The 22028-nt window shown below is 33.7% G+C and overlaps 1 protein-coding gene across 5 annotated transcripts; it reads right to left on the bottom strand.

Annotated features, from left to right (window-relative positions):
* Positions 1-9390: 9390 nt before the first annotated feature.
* Positions 9391-15591, bottom strand: LOC112295548 (transmembrane E3 ubiquitin-protein ligase FLY2). 5 transcript variants are annotated; one of them, XM_024547306.3, is made up of 16 exons: positions 15483-15591; positions 14009-14459; positions 13774-13846; positions 13397-13521; positions 13128-13237; positions 12823-12883; positions 12502-12571; positions 12292-12369; positions 11877-12043; positions 11549-11608; positions 11282-11375; positions 10978-11034; positions 10631-10798; positions 10125-10453; positions 9850-9987; positions 9391-9640 (listed from the first exon to the last, which is right to left on the bottom strand). In XM_024547306.3, the coding sequence occupies exons 2-16, from the start codon at positions 14312-14314 to the stop codon at positions 9539-9541; spliced, it is 1938 nt and encodes a 645-aa protein (XP_024403074.1). In that variant the 5' UTR covers positions 14315-14459; positions 15483-15591; the 3' UTR covers positions 9391-9538. The 5 variants fall into 5 exon arrangements, with proteins under 5 accessions (XP_024403074.1, XP_024403073.1, XP_024403075.1 ...); XM_024547305.3 differs by having other exon boundaries at positions 15487-15591; XM_024547307.3 differs by having other exon boundaries at positions 12502-12550; positions 15487-15591.
* Positions 15592-22028: the final 6437 nt, after the last annotated feature.

The raw sequence follows: 22028 nt of genomic DNA, 5'->3' as shown, positions 1-22028 counted from the left end.
TTACCGTGATTGGCTGCAGACGAATTCATCCTGACGGACCCCACATTACAGCATCCTCGTGTGGCGATTGACGAGGGCTGTACCGCGAAAATGCTCTTAGTCAAAATTTTCCCACGCTTTCCTAGTGGACTATAATCGTATTTTAGTCGCTGACTTTCACAGCAACCATTCTTCACGCCGACCTCTCCCGCTCTTGTTTGAATCGTGAAAAGTTAATGCTAATGCATCTCTTCTAATAAGACGAATCCCCTTGTCGTGGCGCAGGTGCAGTTGACGCGGGGTTGGCGAAGTCCACTTCGCACTTACAGCATTTTCACGAGCATAGTTTTTGCGACTGGTCCACGTCAAACTCTTTACACAAAAAATATTCACGATGAATTTCACGGAATTCCAGCGGAGCATCCGATTCGTTTGCATGGCTACAACCGTGAGAGCGGCATTTCGGCTTGGACTTGCATACATTGTGGTACAGTTCGAAGCCAAAAATGTATCCCGATATAGTATAATTTAGTCAGTAACTTCAGCGAAATCAGGTGGTTTGGCTGTAAGTGCCCGGCGCCAGCAGCCGAAAGTCAGCTGTCACGTAGCAACGAGTTAATTTAGGACAAAGATTTGATGCCTTAGCTTCGCATTCATCGTGGTTGTTACTCAAAAGGAGAATTTGGGAAGGAGTTGGAAGGAGTTGGTGGGAATTTGTCTTTGCCGACTTTCGGAATCCTATACACTAGCAAACTTTTTGGGACACGTAGGAACTCAACTTGAGACTCTTCTTCGACACTTGCAACTTTCCGGCAGTAGATCCCAGGTCAAAGGGGTATGTAAAACTCCACCAGGCCTTGAAAAAAAGGATAAACAAAAGCACTACACATGATGTGTATATTGTTCAGTAATGTTAGCGTATGTGCCGTAAAACTCTCAACTTTGGAAGTTGAAGGAGGGTCTTGATCTAGATCTGCATCGGACCTTGACTCTTTGTTTAGCCCACTCGACCCTCAAAACAGAGGGCAGAGATGTAAATACAACATTTTACAATGGGTTCTTTACAAGGGCGTTCGCCGCATGAGAGTTGAAGGAATTGCTCGCAGGATAGAGACCATCTGGTCGCATCTGTGAAATGAATCTTGTGTCTCAATGTTCTGCACGTTTATTTGATGCATGTTATACCAAGTTTTCATTCTGATCTAGAACATCGTTGTAGTACACTCTGGTATGCCACCACATTCTGGTTGCACTCCTTCTCTCTTCAGTACTTAGTCAGGATGCGTCCATGGCTTAGTTTTGTTTTGAAATACAGTGTTTCTTTTTCTTTTTCTTGTGGAAACTAGATTCTGTAGGAAAACTGCAGTTGTTATCAAGAGATTGTTGTTATTAATAGCATTTGTTGTTGTTGTTGTTGTGTTGTAGTATTGTGAAAGGCTTGTTTTTAGGACTCTGGGGTATGTGAAGTTTCGGTCTATCCACACTAATCTTAATGCTTTATATTAGAGGAGGGTATTAAAAAAACTCAAAATCTTTGCAAAGCTACTTGGTTTCTGAAAATACTTATTTCTTTTCTTTCCTTTTTCTTTCGTATAAATATAATTTCATCCGGTTTTTATTGTAAGAATATTACGTATATATTGATGCAAATATCGCAAAATTATACATCATTGTTTGAAGGATAATAGTAATATATATATATATATATATATATATTTATGATATCTTAAAGAAAAAGTAAAAGAGCAGATATTATTGTATGTTAAGCATTTTTTCATCCTAAACTGTTGGTTTGTGAGGGCTCTGTATGCTCAAAGAATAAAATCAAAAATTATTCTTCATGTTATGTTTTGAGAGAAAAATCTATTGCTTAATGTGCTCTTGCACAGAGTGCTTGCATTTCTTCATTGTTATTCTTTCAATATATCAATTCTAAATAAATAGTGTATATTACTACTTGTATGTTAATTTTATAGTGTTTTTATTTCTAGCTTATAGAGATTAATTTTGCATCAAATATTTATCAATTTTATAATATCAATCATAATAAGACATATTGTCACCTAGTAATTTATTTATTAATTTTAAAACAGACTCTGTTTTTTTATTTCAATAAATTAGAAATAAAAATTATTTATTTGGTTAATATATTTTCTGGTTTGAAATTAAACATAATAAAAATTAAATAACATTTTTTTTTTTTTAGATTTTACTATGAAAGCTCAAAAATGTAGTGGTGTAAGATAAAAAGAAGTATTTGAATACTGTTTAGTAATAATCCAGTATTAGTGCTTATTAAAATTTCTATTATTATCACAATATATCTTAATTTTATTATTGATCATGTGTTTTTTGTTAAAACTATCAATTGAGTCAAGTTTGCAACTATATAAAGATTTGGTAAGATTCTTCAAATTTAAGCTTTAAACTTAATTCATATTACATTATAAAATTATGTTTCTTTTAAGAAAATTAATTTTATACAAATAGATTTGAAGAGGATTTGTTTAAAGAACCAAACTAAGAATTAATAATTCTAGATGAATTTAATTATGCTCATATGTAATATATTGTTTTGTCCAACAATCAATAAGGATATCAAACCATATACTTTGTTGATATTCTTCCAAAATTTTGTATTTTAAATGTATTCTAATATGTGATAGATTGGTCTAAGATTAAGGTAGATTGATTTAATATTCTCCTATTACTAACGGTGTACATATTACATGCAATATGATTTTTTTATAACTTATATAATATTTTATATGCAAATATACAAGTATACTTTTGTAGGAGTATGTATTTCTTTATACATTATTAAACATCTTATTTGAGTTGATTATTTATATTTATATATTATGCTCTTTTTTATAAAATATTAGTTTTTAATAGAAAATAATATAATTGTTTAGATGATGTATAAATAAATATTCACTTTTAACCAGAATAAGTTTTGGAATACTTTCTAACTTCTAAATCACATGGTAGGTTGATTTAAGATTTAGGTGGATCAATTTAATATTCTCTTATTAATGTTAGAGATCAAAGTAATCTAAAACGATTTAATATTTGGCCAATCTTGTTGAAATATGAATAATAAGTATATGTATGTGTATATATATATATATATATATATATATATATATATCACTACCACCAACAAATAAATTATATATTTAACCATGATCTTTTGAATGTTTTATGCATGACAATCTAAATGACTTAGAATAGAAAAGCCAATACATAGTACAGCCTAACATTCCTAGATGAAGATATTGATCAATACTTACTGTAGAAAAGAAGAGCACCAATAATATTGGTTTTGTTGAGAGCATTAAATGTAGAAGGCACTCTTCATAATATTTACTATAGTCTATAGTAAATACTATAGCTACTGTATTTCGAATGTAGTAGAGAAGAATTATTTATCTTTTCTCTTCCTTTTGTATAGAAGACAGAACTAGATCAATAGATTTTTTTGCGTGAAGCTCTCTTTCTCCTTAGAAACTCTCTTGTGTGTGTGTGTGTGTGTGTGTATTACTTACTACTACTCTTATGTCTTTCTAAACATTCTTAATATGTTATCAACATGATTTGCTCTTACATACTATCGCAATTTTTTTTGCTTTAGTCTTGACTTTTCAAACTTGTTCTACTCTTGCTCCTTGTGTGATTTTTAATACTTTGGTATATGACTCATGATCTTGCTATACTTCTTATTGGCCCCTTACACCTTAGCTGCTTGCTAGATTGTCTTATATTAGCTGCTTGTTTAGAGCACTTGCTCCACTCTATACCTTGTTTGCTTAGAATACTTGCTTCAACCCTGCTTCCCTACTACGCCTCAAGCCTCCTCCACAAATAGTTGCCAAATAGCCGTCGAACTGTCGCTGCCTTGCTACTATAATCCAAAATCTTATTCAAAATAATAATAATAATAATAATAAATTAATATTTTTGATTTCAAGTTCAATTTTATCATTTTATTTGATTTTATATTTTATATTTTATATTTTATTCAATTTTTTTACTTGATCTTGTATTTTTTTTATAGATTTATTTATGATAAGTGCTTCAACATCTTCAACTGCTTCTACTATGGTTCCAATTATTACTAGAGCATTCCAATATTTTCAAGCTCTTCTATTTCTACCATTGATTGTAGATGGAAACATTTATTTATTATGGGAAAAAATGGTAAAAGCAAATTTATTTGCAAAACAACTCTTAGATGTCATTATGTTTGAAGAATCTTCTATAATAAGTATTTATATTCTTCTTACTCTCCGTTGGAAAGCACTTCTTTTCCTTCGTCATTATCTTGTACTTGCATTATAACATCAATATTTGGAAATAGAAGATCCTATAGAACTTTGGAAAAATCTTAAATCCAAGTTTGATCATCAAAAGACCATTTTCCTTCCGCATGCACATCATAATTGGACACATTTACGTGTCTTAGATTTTCCAAATTTAAATGCTTTCAATAGTGAAATGTATAATATTGTCTCACAATTACGATTATGTGGACAAAGCATCTCTGAAGAAGAAATGATTGAGAAAACTCTCTCTACATTTCTTCCTATATCTACTATGTTTGCACAACAATATAAGAACATGAAATTTCAAAGTCATTCTGATCTCATGTCCTATCTACTTCTTGTGGAGAAGCAAAATAATCTACTCTTATGCAATGTGATAGCTCGTCCTATTGGAACCATAGTTCCAAAATCTTATGGACTTAATATTTCAAAGTTTAAGCAAAATTATATAAACATGGGAAATATACTCATAAGTATTAGGGCAATTATAGTCATGACCATTTCTATCCATATAGAAAGAATAAACGATTCTACTATTAATTATAGTAGAAAATAAAAATCAAAGATGTGTTCTTGCCATAAATATAGAATGATTGGACATTTAGCACACGCGTGCCATATTTTAAAATATTTTATTAAAATGCTCCAAAAAAAAAAAAAAAAAAAAAAAAACTATGAATTGAGGCTCGTGAAGTTCATACCATGGATGCATCCATGGATTCAATTGGTGTTGATGATTTAGAGGCTTATATGAATGACAAAACTTCTAATGATGAATCAAATGATGCGCTCATTGATTTTACAACAATGCATACTATCCTATGGTGTAGACAATTTTTTATTGAACAATCTTCAACTTGGCAAACTAAAAATATGATGACCATGGTTGAAACAAATGTATTTTATTTCCAAGAGGGAACAACGATGGTAAAATTACCTTCAAGTTCCATCATAAAATGTAAACATCCAATGTTTGCACCCTCAACACCTTGGAGTCTGATCAGCTATCGAAATATGTGTATCAATGGTTATTACCTCTCGACCGCCATTTTAAATAAAAAAGAGATTTTGGTTCTTACGAAGAATCATAAAATTATTGAAAAAGCTTTTGCTACAGAAAATGGTCTATACGGAATTGTAATTTGGCCTCCTATTATATTTAATTTTGCATCATCTATCACAAAGAGTCGTGCTTCTCTTTGACATGGATGATTGGGACATCCAAGATCTACATTATTTAGAAAGATTATTCTATGTATAATTGGATATAATTTAAAACTTATAGATGTAGACTTTATGGAATTATGTCGTGCATGTATGCAAGGTAAGATGATTATTCGACTTTTAATTTGGAAACTTCTATAAGAATTACCAACAATGCTTGAAAGATTGCATGGTGATATTTGTGGTCCTATTAATCCAATATCGAGACCATTTCATTATTTTTTGCTCCTTGTTGATGCATCAAGTAAACAATCACATGTTTTATTATTATTAACTCGAAACATGGTGTTTGCCAATCTTATATCTATGCTTATTCATTTTTAGGCACATTTTCCTGATTGTCCTATAAAAACATTGTGTATGGATAATGCAAAAGAATTTGTATGAAAGTCTTTTGAAGACTATTGTACTACAACAGGAATTGAGTTGGCATATTGTGTTTAATATGAACATACTCAATATGGACTTACAGAGTCATTTATAAAGCGTATACAACTCATTATCCAACCACTCCTCCTTCACGTAAATTTACTTGAATCTATGTGGGGTCATGCAGTTTTACATACTGCAACATTAATAAGCCTCCACAATTTTTTTCTTGAAATTGTTTCACCACATGAGCTCATTTTGAGTCATGTTCTAAATGTATCTTACTTACGAGTATTTGGTTGCCATGCTTAGATTCTAATAATAGAATCTCAATGGCATACTATTAAAACTCGTCAATGAAAAGGCATACATGTTGGTTTTGATTCACCAAGTATTATTCATATTGTTGATTGACCAACTGGCATATTATTACATGCACGTTTACAAATTTGCCGTTTTGAAGAGAATGTATTCTCATTTCTTCAAGGAGGAGTATCCAATCAACAAAGAAATAAAGTACTTGTATTTGAAGCATCGGAAATATTTACAATGAATCCCAATCCTAAGACATCTTTGATTGAAACTGAAGTTGCTAAGATTTTGCATCTAAAACGGATCATAGATGAAACACTTGATAGCTTCAATGATGCACCTAGAATTACAAAATTCCTAATAATGAAGCTCAGAATGCACATGCTCAGATTGCAGTGCCATTGACTACAATACCTCAAGTTAGAACAACAACAAGTAAAAGAACTCGTGGATGAGATAAGCAACCATGTAAGAAGAAAGCTATAATATTAACTAATCTTGGTATTATTTCTCAAGAAATTCCTACTCATCTTGTAGGACCATCAATTCATGATGATACATCCATGCATAATGTACCTTCAATTCTTGTGAAAAATAATCTTGGAATTGGAAGGAATAAGATCAAGTTGAGTAAAGAATTATCTATTCTGTATTGTGCTACAGAAAATATTTGGGACAGATTATCTATTACGGTAGATGAATAATTTACATGTACGATTATAGAAGCCTTTTCTTGTGAGGAAGACAATCGTGAATCTCAAACCATCGAAGAAGCAATGCATTACTCTGATTGGTCAAAATAAAAAAAAAATGCTATTGAAGAGGAGTATGCCTCTTTGCATAAGAAAAAAGTCTTTGGTCCAATTGTAGACACTCTTACATCTCGCCCTATGGGATATAAGATAGTATTAATATGCAAGCGAGATGCTTAGGGTCAAATAATCTACTATAAAGCTCATCTTGTTGTGCAAGGATTTACTCAATGATTTGGCATTGATTATGAATCCACATATTTTCAAGTCATGGATTCAATTATATTTTGATATATTATTGGAATGGCAGTTCATGCCACCCTTGCAATACATTTGATGATGTGGTAACTACATATTTATATGGTTCTCTTGATGTAAATATTTATATGAAAGTTCTACCTTCCTTAGAAACAAGAATTTCAAGTGGACATGCTCTAGGACAATATTGTGGTATTAAATTATGTAAGGCCTTGTATGGTTTAAAACAATCCGGCCGCATGTGGTATCAACGTCTTCGAGATTATTTAATTACACATAAGTTTGTAAGTGATCCACTAATCTCTTGTTTGTTTATCAAACGAGATAAAATTGGTTTTGTGATCATCAGTGTATATGTTGATGATCTTAATCTAGTGAGTATTAAATCTGCATACATTGAAGCTACTAACCTACTTATCCATGAATTTGAGATGAAAATGCTAGGAAAAACAACTTTCTGCATTAGACTTCAGATTATGCATTTTACAAATGGTAGTATTTTTCTCTACCAACTAATGTATATTAGACAAATCTTGTGGAGATTCAATATGATTGATGCTTATCCATTGTCAATACCAATGGTTGAACATGGTCGTGATGGTAATGATCCATACCATCCATGCAAGGAGGAGGAAATATTGGAAGATCAATATCTATACCTTGTAGTGGTTGGAGGACTTTTACATTTAGTCACATCTACCAGACCAGATATTACATTTGCAGTTAGTATTCTTGTAAGATATAGTGCACGTCCAATACTACGACATTGGAATGACATCAAACATTTATTACGTTGTTTAAAAGGTATTGAAGACTTGGAATTATACTACACACAATCCGCAAATCCAAAATTTGTTGGATATTGTGATGTGGGATATAAATCTGATACTGCAACAGCTAAATCTCAAATACGATATGTATTTTTAAGACATGGAGTTGCAATATCATTGAAATTAGTGAAACAAATTATAATTGCAACTTCATCCAACCATGCAGAAATTATTGCCTTACATTAAATATCTCGAGAATGTATTTAGTTGCAATTAATTGATAAATTCATTCAAACAATTTGTGGATTTTCATATGATGATTCTCCAACTATCTTGCATGAAATTAATAGTGCTTGTATTGCACAGATGCAAGTTGGTTTCATTAAAGGCAATAGGACAAAGCATATTGATCCAAAGTATTTTAGTTATATCCATGACTTGATTATTAATTAAGCACTTATAATTAAGAAAATTGAATCTACAAATAACCTTCTTGATCTCATCACCAAAGCTCTCCCATTGTACAACCATTGCTGACTTACTTATCGCATTGATATGCCGCAACTTGCTTTTCTTGAATAAGAAAGTTAATAAATTCTTTAAATAATTAGGAAAAATAATATTGTACTCTTTTTCCTTCATCTATGGTTTTGCCCTTGAATACAATAAGGTTTTTCTAGATAAGGTTTTAATGAGGCAACAATTGTTGATCTTGCGAGATTATAGAAAAATATAGATCATAATTCTATACAAATTTTATATTATGTAAATATTATGATGAGCAAGAAGGAGTATTGAGAGCATTAAATGTAACTAGCACTCTCCATGATATTTACTATAGTCTACAATAAATACTATAGCTATAGTATTTGGAATGTAGTGGAGAGGAACTATTTATCCTCTCCCCTTCTCCTTTTGTATACTAGACACAATCAAATCAATAGATTTTTTTGCGTGAAGCTCTCTCTCTCCTTAGAAACTCTCTTGTGTGTGTATTACTTACTACTAATCTTGTGTCTTTCTGAACATATTTGACAGGTTTGAGTGCCACAAAAAGATCTAAGTGCTATAAAGTAAATTACTTCTGATAGCAAAATACTACAGAATTTTATTTGAAACGGCTTGAACTCCAACTACTGCCATTGATTGGGTGTACTTCTTCCAAATTTTACTAACGGGACATACGTAAACGGTCAAGTAAAATACCTAGTCTACAACGATAAGATGCAAATGAGGCTGATCACCACATCAAAATAAAATCCTTAAAAGGATATTTTCTCAAGTTTTTTATGCTCCAAGATAGACAGATTATTTCATCAATTGCGGTGAATGGCACGCAAAGGCTTCAGAGATGCAACGGCTGAAACATACATACAAATTCGTTTACGATACTCAAAACCGTTACAGTTGAAAAAAAATTGTAAGAGATAAAAGAATTCACAGGGACCAAAAGGTACGCAGCATTGCAACACTCCATCTGCCACAAGGTCCATTGAACACGTTGTGGCGAGGCAAACCTAAGTAGTTTACAAACTACGTCCTAAAATCGCTAAATAGGAGGAAGCGGCCGCCGGCATGTTGGACATTCCATTTTGATGTCCATCCACCTTTGTAAGCAGCCAGTATGGAAAAAATGGTCGCATGGGGTCACCTGCAAATGTTTCAAAAACTTAGTCAGCAATTCGAACCTAACAGTATTCAAAACAAAAAAATTACATCCAAAAAATTAGGTTGTATATGTGAAAATACAACGTTAACAAAAAACTAAATTCTACCCAGTTGCGTGAAAATAAGTAAATGAATAATATTTTCAGAGTAAAATATGGAGGGACTCAGGTTGTTAAACTGGGTAGCACACACCATGCAATCATTACACCGCTGTGAAACATCAACGGCAGCCATGCAAATCACGCAGTCAATAGGCGCATTCTCCTCTCCTCCTAACTGTTCATTAACACGGTCCACCCTGCGGAAGTAGCTGTACTTCTCAGGCAGCAGCTGCACACAATCATTTAATAGACCAGGTATTACAAATGAGTGTGAAAGTAAAAAAACATTAAAGATATCATTTCGACTCAAACTAGTATCTGCTTGGGATACATCGTGATACCGGTGTGCAATCCATATGTTCATACCTGACGAGGGATGAAACACCGGGCTCCGCAGTAGTGTTGGAGGAGAAGAATAGCTGCTTGAGCGCCCAAGAATGTAGTAAGTCCAACACACCATCTGACGTTGGCTTCGATACGGATGAAGTTGTTTGGACAGCCAAAGACGTACAGGGGAATCGCCAAGCGTGTCACGGTGATGCCCACAATGTAATGCGGGTGGAGTGATTTTCGAGAATCACGAACCACATTGGCCACAATTTGGGGGATCCAAAAGGAGTAAAAAAAGAAAACAATATAGCGAAGCATGTTGTGAAGCTCGTACATAATCAGTATGCCGCCCAGCAGAAATCCATCTGCAATCGCGATTTTATATCATTTAAACAATGCTGTTGAATACATTGTTTTCACGAAAGTGGAGCATTTGGCAAGCATGACTTTGTTCGTATATGTAGAGTAAAAGGGGAAGTTCATAACTAAGCGGACAAGCTTGCAGGATACTATAAATGAGAATAGTAAATATAGAAGCTTACAGAAACGGGAATAGAGAACTGAAAGCTCGCGACGCATAGTCTCCCACCCTTCTCCAGAACTAACAGGCCTTCGTGATTTCCAAATGGCAAGCAAGTACCGCATTTCAAAGATTGAAAATATAACAAACTTGAAGAATGCGGCAGTTGCAAATGCGTTGAACAGCGACTCTGTAAATAAGTCAATAAATTGCAAGCAATGTCAGCCTAGGATTTGCACTACGATTTGCTCAAAATCTGCAACAGTGGAGCAGAGGAAACTTCTGTATTTATGGCACACAGCCGTTCATGCTATGCGTCTCTCCAGAAGTTTAAAAAAGAAAAAGATCACTATGACTGCAAGGTATCACCTTCTTGATTGATCTCTTCCCTGCGCTTCCACGCTGCTATAGTATATGAGCCCCGACCTACAGGCAAGTGCGCAAGCCAAAGTGCCTAAAATTGATGCTCAAAAACCACTATCATCTTGTTTCCCACTACTACTGACACTAAATCTGGCGAGACCTGATCAGCTAAATCCGCACAGGAACTGGAAAAGACCAACCAGAAAGAAACAGAAAATACATACTAGAAACCCAGAGTCCAGATCTAAGACTGCCCATCCAGAACAATGATACCAAACTTGCGCAAGTGCAACAATCCGAGGATTCATACCTACAAGAATACCCGCTGTAAGGTGCAAGAGGCACAGATAAGCATCCATGATGGCTTGCTGTCCTATCATCATCAAAGATACCTTAGCGGCACCCTGAACCATCCAGAAAAAAAATCAATTCAAATTCTGCGACCAATGAATATCAAACAACAATCATCAGCAGTACAATCTCATCCAACCACAGAATCCACACGTTTCAAAGACAACTCTAGCAAACGATGTAAGGTTACAATATTCCACAAGCTTTGCTAAACAGCCAGACGTACCGACTGTGTGTTGCTGTGTTCCATTTGACGTATCAAGAAAAGAACCTGCAGAAAGGAAATCTGGATAACTATGGTCAAGAAGAATCATTTTAGACGCTAGGCATTTGTATGATGGTAATCGACGGGTTTAAAAATAAAAATAAAAAACAAATGTCAATCTCTTCATAAATATTGGAAGGGAACTCTCGTCTTCAATAGGAAATAGATTACAAAAACAAGGTAGCAGGGGCGATTCAAATCTCTGTGTAGCGTAATAATGAAAGCTTAATAAAGACCTCAACTGCAAGGAGACTTCATCTTGTCTATATTACCCAGATAAAAAGGATACAAAAGTGACCATCAACGTATAATTGACGGCTTTGTTATAATACAAAGCCACGTTCACTGACGTAGCATTTACGACAAGAGGTGAGAAACATTCGCCTTGCTCGTCGCCCATACTGGGACCTTCCACTAACCCTTGCATTTCACAAACCTGACGTTCATGTTCCCCATCTGCAAAGGCCCTAACATCAGTCTAGATTGATGAACCAAAACATTTACATTGAATCTAGTAAGAAAACATTAGAAATCCAGGAAGGCATCCCTACTATCTTAACAGTCTTCAACAAAATTAAAAATCGCACCCTCCATTGTTCCGCATAATCAAAATCAGGCACCAATTGATGAGTGCACTCGTGAAATCATATTGGAAGATAACAATTCAGAAGCTTCATGACTAAATGAAGTAATTCGAAACGTACATTTATGATCTGATACACTGGTAGATATTTGAGTGATCAGCTGAATCTTGCATGTCCTTCCCATCTCCATTATATTTGCTGCATTGCGTGACAGAGGTCCAGTTGATTGAAACTACGTAAACAACGGTTCTATAATGAAGGAACAAATAATCTCAATTCTGCATTAAAAATATCAGGTATTACGATCATAGACTTGAGATAAAAACATACAGTTCTTTTTATTGTGACGAACATAATTCCGAGGAGTATCTTGTGCCACCTGCGATGAGAACATGCCGAGCTGCGATTCATCAAGAATGCCACAACACCCACAGAAATACCTCTAGCTCTGTCAGTACCGTTTCCTCCCACTAACAAGAAACCTTCCACATGCTCTTCAGTCCATGGATCATAAAACCTAGAATGATAGTCATCTTTAAAGCTAAAATTCACAAAAAAATCTTCTACATAAATAAAACATTTGAATTACCAAGCAATCAGAATCGATCAGAAGAAACGGCACTACAATTGAAACAAGTATGATCTTCTCACCAAGTGGTAGGGACTGGATTGAATAAAATCGTCGCCGCGATTCATCTCACTGTCCACCGCACTGAGTAACAACACAGTACATAAATGAGACGCCAACTCCGTCTAAAGAAGAGCAGCTTTCAAATACTAGCATAATGATAAATCCAAAAGCATAAGAGTTAATGGGGTCAGCAACAAAAGTCAACCACATCCTTTGCAACTAATTCAACTTAGATAATACGCACATATGCTTTGGAAAATCACCAGAAACCCATGGACACTCAACGCACTTAAAATTATTCCGCAATTCATATCCAGAAATTTACCTGCTCAAGACCATGCGAAGTTGGCGGAAGGGCCACACATACACACCCTCCATTTTCATTTGCAGATCGCCATCGCTTATGTACACACCGTCGCGCAGCACTACTTCTCCCTGGTAAACCAAAATAATAACTCAAAAAAAATTCAAAATAAAAACCACTAAGGCAATCCAAATCATGAAATAAGAAAACATCAATGTCTAAAACATTTACAAATTATAACAAGCCTATCGTGTAATATGAAGGTGACAGGATGGCCTGAACTTGTTTACCTGTACAAAGTGTACACCAGAAATGTCAGTTGCTGAGCTTGTAAGTTCAAAAACTATATTTCCACTCGTTTTTTGAAACACGGGAAACTTGGACGCATAATTGCCGCTGCGAAGTGACCATGTCCCTGAAATAGCACAAGTCCAGCGGACTTCAAGTAGAAGAACACGATACCCCTAAAAATACCAGTCTGAAACCATTTCAATATGCTTTATAATAAACTGGTGTAAAAATTACAGATTGCACCAAGCACGTCTCCAACTCATGTTCAAAAATAAAGTCTTATGCAGTTGCCACCACAAAACAGCAGTGTAATCAAGGTAGCCTCAGGAAAATACACGTAAACATTTGTTCTGGTTTTACAAGTACAATGGTTCACCTTTGTAGGTTCCTGAGATGTTCAACACCGAGTACGGCCCCAACTGCACTCCACTTCCTTCCGCAAAAAGACGCTGCATTTACGAAGAGGGAATCCCCATCAACACATGCAGGATAATCACACCCGAGATGGAATCATAACCAAAATCCAAGGGTCAACATGAACCCTGAACTAAGCGCACGTTTGTATGCAATAATTGTTAAGAACAATACCACGCTTCAACCGTGATTCATACCTCATGCCATGAGGATTCTTCAAAGCTAAGCACCTTCTCCTTCAGAGGTCGATAACCAGTGGCTACTCCTGGCAACAAATATATAGTGGTGATCCACAGAGTTATAACAATTGCTCTGTTTATACCACAATTCCGCCCAGCCTCATCCCGCTGAACCTCCGGCCTCCGTACCGATGAGGCCTCCACCTGCTCGGTGACAACCGGTTCTGTTCCATCCCTTGAGAGCATAGCTTCAGCCCTAGGCTTGCTTGCTCTCCGTCCAAATTTTCCCACCTCGTCAACCGCTGGCCCCCGTAAAAGCCTCATGAATCCTCCTCCCTCTAACCCCCATCACCAAGGTCCTCTCCTACTCGCAGATTTCCTCATATATACCAGCTATACTCACTACTGCTCAAACGGTGATCACCTCAAAGTCCACCTAACTCACAGAACCGAAACAAATAACGGGTATCTGCAACGCGCCCTCAATATATTTAGAAGTGGAAGTGAAAATAAAAATTCTAAAAATGTAAAGTAAGGTTAGCATTCTCATCATTAAACAAGCTACAATGTCATTCACTTGTTCTCAGGTATACAAAGATGCAATTTCTCGCCCTAATCATATACCCTCAACAAAAATGACATACTGAATTTCAGCTGCTTTGATATCTAACTAGTTAGCATTTCAATGCAGCGAACTTGACACACGATTTAATATATACTTATCTTAGCCGTCTGTTCGTTTCGTATTATCAAACTTTAGCAGCTAATGCATACAATGCACAATAATGGTAAGATTTCAGATTGCAAATTGCCGCATTGTTATTCAAGCCAGACCTAATAAAGGATGCAAGCTTTGCAGGCTCAGTAGATGATGAATTCCACGACACTCTCAAATCAGCGTCCGAAAAGAAAGTGACGCTCTCAGTCAAATTGATAAAACAGAACATGTGAAATGCCGACGTCCATAAATAGCGTGACCCTCACCACACGCGACACCTTCCAAAAAGAATTGCAATCTCTTCAACACCTCGCGATACCAACATCTACCGACTCCTACCAAAACATCTGCGACCAACATAACAGATGTACAGCCAAATCGAAGCTAAAATTCAGCACCATCTGAACACGACCTCACCAATCATCCACCATCCTCCGCCACCATCCCTAACCTCTAGAAGCCCTAAATACACACCACCCGACGAAGAAAAACCATCACCCGGTGGCACAAACACCATTCCTAACCCTAGTGCCCCCGAGGTCTGCATAACTGGAGCTTTTGCGACACTCTGTCCGACTCCTACACATGCAAACCCGAGTAGAATGTGCTGCTGCTTCTACTTCTGCTTCTGCATACGACTCGAATCTCCACAAAACCCTCAAAACACATAGAACCTTACACTGAGAAGCAACCTTGACGCCTCTCAAAGGAACAATAGGAGCCAAACCATCGCGTAATTCTAAGCAGTGAAAGGAAAGCTGGAGTGGCTCTTACTCACCAGGATGCCGCAGAGAGACGATAGCGGAAGCAGAGCGGGCAGCAGCAGCACGAGAAGGGAGACGAGGCTGAGGAGGACGAGCATGAGGAGAAGGCATTGCTCGTGTGGACGATGATTGCAAAGCAGGAGCAGGAGTTGGAACAAAGCAAGCAGCAGCAGATGAAGTAAGGAAGCATCGTAGCAGGAGCCACCCCTCCGGACCACCGGCTGTGCCCCGCGGTGCCCGCGCTCGTGACCGGGTGCTGCCTGGAATCCCCTCCCTCTCTCGCTCTGAAGTGGCGCCTACGTGGCCATTTTGTGACGTGGCATTCGCCTGGTCTTGTTGGGGGCGTGGGTCTTGTTTTGCTAGCCCTAATTAATCATTCTTGTGTATGTTCATATTATTTCAGCAATTCGCCCATTTTTTGGGGGGAGAGGGGATCTTCATGTGCAATGATTTCTAGTTCTATGAAATTGGATGCTCCATTTGTGGGTGCAAAGTATTCCCAATGAATGAATTAACAAACAAATCTTGTGTTTACCACTTTTGTACATGATTAGCTCATGGTCATGAATCTTTTCTTCTTCTTCTTCTTCTTCATCTTTGCTTGAATAGAATTGTCTCTTGGTGGTTTGAGCATTCTTCTTTATAATGGTCATTGTATAAATTATTGAAAATAATGCTTACATTGTATGTTGTTACATACATATATATATATATATATATATATATTTCAAATGCAAATTTGAGACAAGTGTTGGATTTTGCTGCAATACCATGCTAATGGTTATTTGACTTCTATTGTGTACAAACATAAATTTGTTGCATCTTTGGAATAATGAATGTTGAATGTTTTATTCATTAGAAAAACCAATGAAATTTTTCATTTGATTGTTTGGAATGAAACAGTAAAATTTGTTTTAAATTTTATTAAAATCCATTATTTATGAAAACAACAATAAAAATAAAATAAAATAAAATAAAAAATAATGTTTATCTGAATAGAGAGGTGTAGATTCTGATGCATCATTATCATGTACCCATGTCAGGTTCATATCAAAAATTGAATATGCTGAAAGCCTACCTAAATCCTTTAATGCTATTATTACATATAAATATAAAGACGGCCAGCAAAGATTTGAATCTAAATGGCTCCATAAAAGTAGTTGTTGGGTTTGTTTATGCCTGAAAATCTTTGGCAACCTATTATTCACCAACACAACAATGATTAACATGTTCATTCACACACACACACACACATCTATATATATATATATATATATATATATGTGAATATAATATTGAATCCCTATTTGATACATGTGTTTAAAATAGAGAACAATTTTTTTACATAGATATTGTTGTAGATTTGGATAAGCAGTACATTAGACAACCACAGTTATGTGTAATTTCACAGATAATAGAATTAAAATTCTTAAATATTGTTAGGTGTATTATGGACCTAATGAATAAGTGTGTGGTTTGTTGCATTCAAAAAATTAATAGAAAATTGTATTGATAAATAAAACCCACAAATAATTTTTATAATAAGAATTTTAAGTTATTAATCATAAATTTTGATGCTTTAAATGCTTGGCTTCTAATACCAAGTTAGTAACAATTGCTCACAACCACATTCTCTAATATCATTGCACCACATATAATAAAAGGATTTCAAAAACTATTAAAATTCAATTTAAAATTTTTTCATGGGAATAAATTTTGGAAAATAATGATAAATAGTTGTCAGCATGATATTAAAAAACACGTGTGATATTAGAAAATTTTGAAAAATTTTGAAAAAAAATTAAAAGAGGTTTTTGAAAGATTTTATATTAGAGTCCACAACCACAGTAAACTATCAAAGAATGGCAAGTTAGTACTAAGAGGTGGTAGTTCAAATTTTAGCTATGAAACTCCAAATGTGGTTTGATGAATATTATTTTATGAATTACTAGCACAAATACAATGACTCTTTGGTGTTAATAAGGAAAAAAAACAAAAAAACAAAAAAACAAACAAACAAACAAAACAAAAGATGATATTTTATACTGTTTGACTCTAAAAGTCAATACAAAATTATTATATGGCAAAAACATGTATTTTTTTTTAGTTCTATTTTTTTTTTTATTAAATTTCCTTGAATTCATAAATCAAGAAAAATCAGACTATTTATAGTCTCCCCAATCTCTGTTTATAGTCTATTTAATCTTCTACCTTGCACATCTCATTATATTCAAGCAGAAATATAACCATATTTTGCATTGTTGTAACTCATTTTTGTTTTTTTTAAAACATGTTGTATGCTGATACATAGATCTTTTTCTTTAGTATTCAATTAATATTTGAATATTAAAAAGAATAATAATACACTCTTCTATATTCATCACAATGATTAATATATTTATTGATATTTGTAAAATAATATTAAAATATATAGTAGAACGTTTTTTTGGCACATGTATAAGGGAAAGTATCAAAAATAGGCCTAAAAAATTTTAAATTTATAAAATAGTCCTTCTTATGGAATTGTGGAATACAATATAGAAGTGCACTTGCAAATTGTGGAATATGATATAGAAGTGCACTTACAAATTGTAGAATATGATATAGAAGTGCAGTTGCAAAGAAGAGTCCAAGGAAAATTCCTTGGCATAGGATTGCAAGAAGGCAGTTTTCAAAGCTAGGTAACTCATCTTCCCAAACACTTTTCATTGTGTTTGTATGTGTCACTTCTCTAGGAATTTCAAAAAGAATTTAAGAATTCAGAGATGGTGAATTTACTTCAAAATATCTAATTTGTACCAAAATAAACTTGAAAAAATTAGAACAATTTCAAAAGACGTTTTCATGTGGATCAAAAAGTTTGAGCCAAATACTTGGACAATGGCATTCTTTAAGAGCATTGATACAACCATTAATGTCCAACATCACAAACTTGCTAAACTAATGCTTGATAGAAGCAAAAAATCTACATGTATATAAGATGATGAAAAGGATTCAAGACCCAAGTTGAGGGGTTTTCCCTTGGAATTGCCTTTGCAGCTCCACTTCTATAAAATAAAATTCAAAATTTTATCATAAAGATTATTTTAGAAATTAATTATTATAAAATTATCATAAAAATAAATGATATATTTTATAATATATTGAATGAATGAATAAATATAAATACATATATATATATATATATATATATATATAGTTTTTAGTATTTTTCTGTGCACATGCGTTATATCCAAAAGAGTGACAATAGCTACAAAATCAATACTTTAACTTTGAGTATCTATATGTCTTTCATAAAAACTCCAAATTGCTCCAAATTTGCACCAAAACCATATTCAAAAACCTAAACTTCTTGATTCTAGCCTCTCAAGTTCAAATGACATCAAAAGAGTAATCCTAATTCCTAATAAAGCCTTGAGTAGCCTCCTTGAAGTCCATTGGATATGAATTTTAGCCAATAAGAATGGAGATTTTCATCATCCATCTCCATTCATCTATATTGATACATCAACTATTCTTTTTGCTACCAAAATCGCTCTCTAACTCTTTTTATTGTAAGATCTATATAATATATGTTCTATATATCAAATAAAAAAAATAAAACAAGATTTCAAGAGTCACTAATATCTAATAAAGGTGATTCTAAATATATAAACTATTATCAATATAAAATCAACTTCAATAATAGCCCTTTTAAATTAACCACTTCAAAGTAGTAATCTAATTATATTTTGTCACTAACTAAAATCTAATAATATGGCTCCTATTACATTATATATTAAATTATATATTAAATATTTATGTGTATTATTTTCACATAGTAGCCAAACCACAACATGATAATGTGCATGTTCTTTTGCAATAGCCTTTTTTTGTATAGCTAAACAGACTTACTCTTTTGCTATTGCAACTTGGTGAACTTCTCTTAAAATCTTCCTTTCTTTTAGATCTATTAATCTTTTGTATTTTGATTTTTTATGTAAAATTTGTACTTTTTCTTTTTTCCTTTCTCATCAAAGATTTTAATCTTGTATTTGCTACATAGTACTCATATATGCCTCCAAGGTTAACATTAATAATTTAAAAAAAATCTACTATAAGATCTATATTGTATCTTCTCATAATAGATATATATGTGATGATAGGCAACATTGTAAAGCAAGTTAAAGATTTTGGATTTGAACATGTAAGGTCTAATCTATCAAATCCTTCTACCAATTCCTTCTACCAACTTCAAATTAGAGACATTTACATTAATTTTAAAAAATTCAATAGTAGAATTTGGAGCCAATTCTAAATTCTCTACAATGTTCTGAATCAACAAAAGAAATAAGTTTTTATCAATTGACTCTATGCTACCAACTTTATTCTCTGTAAAGATCCTACATGCATTTTTTTTTATCTTATCCAACTTCTTCTATAGATTGTATGTAAGTTTGGCTTAGATCCATATAATTATCCATTGTTATTTTGATAAGTGTGAGGCCAAATTTCACCACTTGATAAAACCTATGCCACACAACAAGTCCAAGAAGTGGAATTGGAGAGCTCCCAATTTTAGATTAATTTAAATATTTATATTAAAAATTCAATTAGTTTTAGGCCTTCCATGCAATGGTTACCAATATTAAATTTATATGTTAAATGAAATTTACTATGCAACCACAATGAAAATAATTAATTAAATTATTACTATTAATTGACTGTAAGAATAAAAACTTAAGTTTGAATTAAAAGCAAAGATAAAAGTTAAGTTAAAAAAATTTAAAGTTAAAAATTAAGATTAAAAGGTTAAATTAAAAGTTAAAATTAAAAGGTTAAGTAAAAAAAGTTAAGTTAAAAGTTAAATTAAAAGGTTAAGTTAAAAATTAAAAGTTAAAAGTTTAATTTAAAAGTTAAAGTGAGAATATTAAAGGTTAAAAGTTAAACTTAAAATTTATTAGCCAAAAAGTGAATTGTGGAGCTTACAATTCACTATGAAGATGATAGTAAAAATAAAATAAGAGAGGTGAAAGCGAAGGTACCTTAACAACAAGTAAGGATTGAAGGCAGCGACCCCCTTCTACTCCAAAATTTGCCAAAGTTTTTAATCAGCTTCAATTTGAATGATTCTTAGCTTGTTTCAAGGCTGACTTGAAGATGCTTTTGATCCAACAATCTTCATTGCAATCTAATGATCCAATCGTGAAAATTCCTCCTTTGAAGTTGAGTGATCCAAACTGCTATGGTGACCAACTCTCTTCACTTAGAAATTCACTAGAAATTCAGATTATCTTCAAATTCACCAAAACTTGTGCTTTTCAGAGCTTAGCTTATAAATCTTGATGCTCCCAAAATTTCAAATAAATCCAATTACCAGGCATTGAGAAATGCCATTCCAAACTCGATTGATTCAAACTGCAAAGGCAGTCGACTCCTTCAAACTCAAAAATTCACCAAAAATTCTTTCTTACTTCAAATCAAGCAAGTCTTATCTTTTTGGGAAGCTAACAACAAAAGCTACAACAATTCAAAATCTCACATTGAAAAACCAGAAATTGAGTGATTGATTGAAGAAAATCCGAGGCCCTTGAATTCTTGGGATATTTGAAAGGCAGAGGAAATATCTATTTCAATGAAACATATTTTAAAACTTAATGACCATCCTTCAAAATGAAAAATCCATACATACACAATCACAAGGCTGACAATGAGAATTAAAATCTAAATGAAATTAAGATTAGGGTTTTGGCCAAATTTTGGCATGGCTTCGCCCTTCACTCAAAAGAGGAGAGAGAGAGGGCTTGGAAAACCAAGCCTCTCTTATACAATTGAGTGGAGGTTCGTAGAAGGGTGGCTACATCTCCACCCTTGATTTTTAAGATCCCTAATCTAGATCTACGGCCTTCATTCATCTAAGAGCCAATCTCGTTATCAAGGCTGATAGCTCTTGTAAGTGGTCAAGAAAGCATTTTTTTGTAAATCTAACTTCACTATTGTGTTCAAAACACCTTTTTAAGGTGAGATCGACTACTTACATGCCTCAATCCATGCTCAATTATAATTTTTATGGAAGTTTTTACTTACAAGGGTCTTGGCAATTTTTGTGAAATTCTTCAAAATGAAAATTTCATTGCTTCTCTAGTAATTTAAAGGAGAGGTTGCTGATCTTGTTTTCTTCTTTCCACGAGGTAAATCTGGTGCCACCACTGCATTAAAAAGACTCCCATTAAGTAGAAGAACCACCATAACGCTTAAATTTGTCGAATTTGGAGGAAAATCCAAAATTACCATTGCTAACTTCCTTAAATATTTTAGAGAATTATAATTCCAACTCCTAAATCATATGAATGATCATAGATGCATTCATAGGCTTTTAATCAACCCTTATAGTAATGACTAACAACTTCTAAATTATTAAACTAACTAAGTTGCTATTCTAATTTTCTAACTCTTATCACTTTAGTTCTAATTAATCTAATTCAAAGAATTACACTATGATTTATATCATCAAGGGTTTTAATCCTAAAAATTCTATAAAACTAAATTCCACTTATATAAATCCTAATCTAACATG

This window comes from Physcomitrium patens, chromosome 18 (assembly GCF_059467195.1).
Source record: "Physcomitrium patens ecotype Gransden chromosome 18, ASM5946719v1, whole genome shotgun sequence".
NCBI lineage: Eukaryota > Viridiplantae > Streptophyta > Bryopsida > Funariales > Funariaceae > Physcomitrium > Physcomitrium patens.
This window is presented reverse-complemented; position numbering and strand designations above follow the sequence as displayed.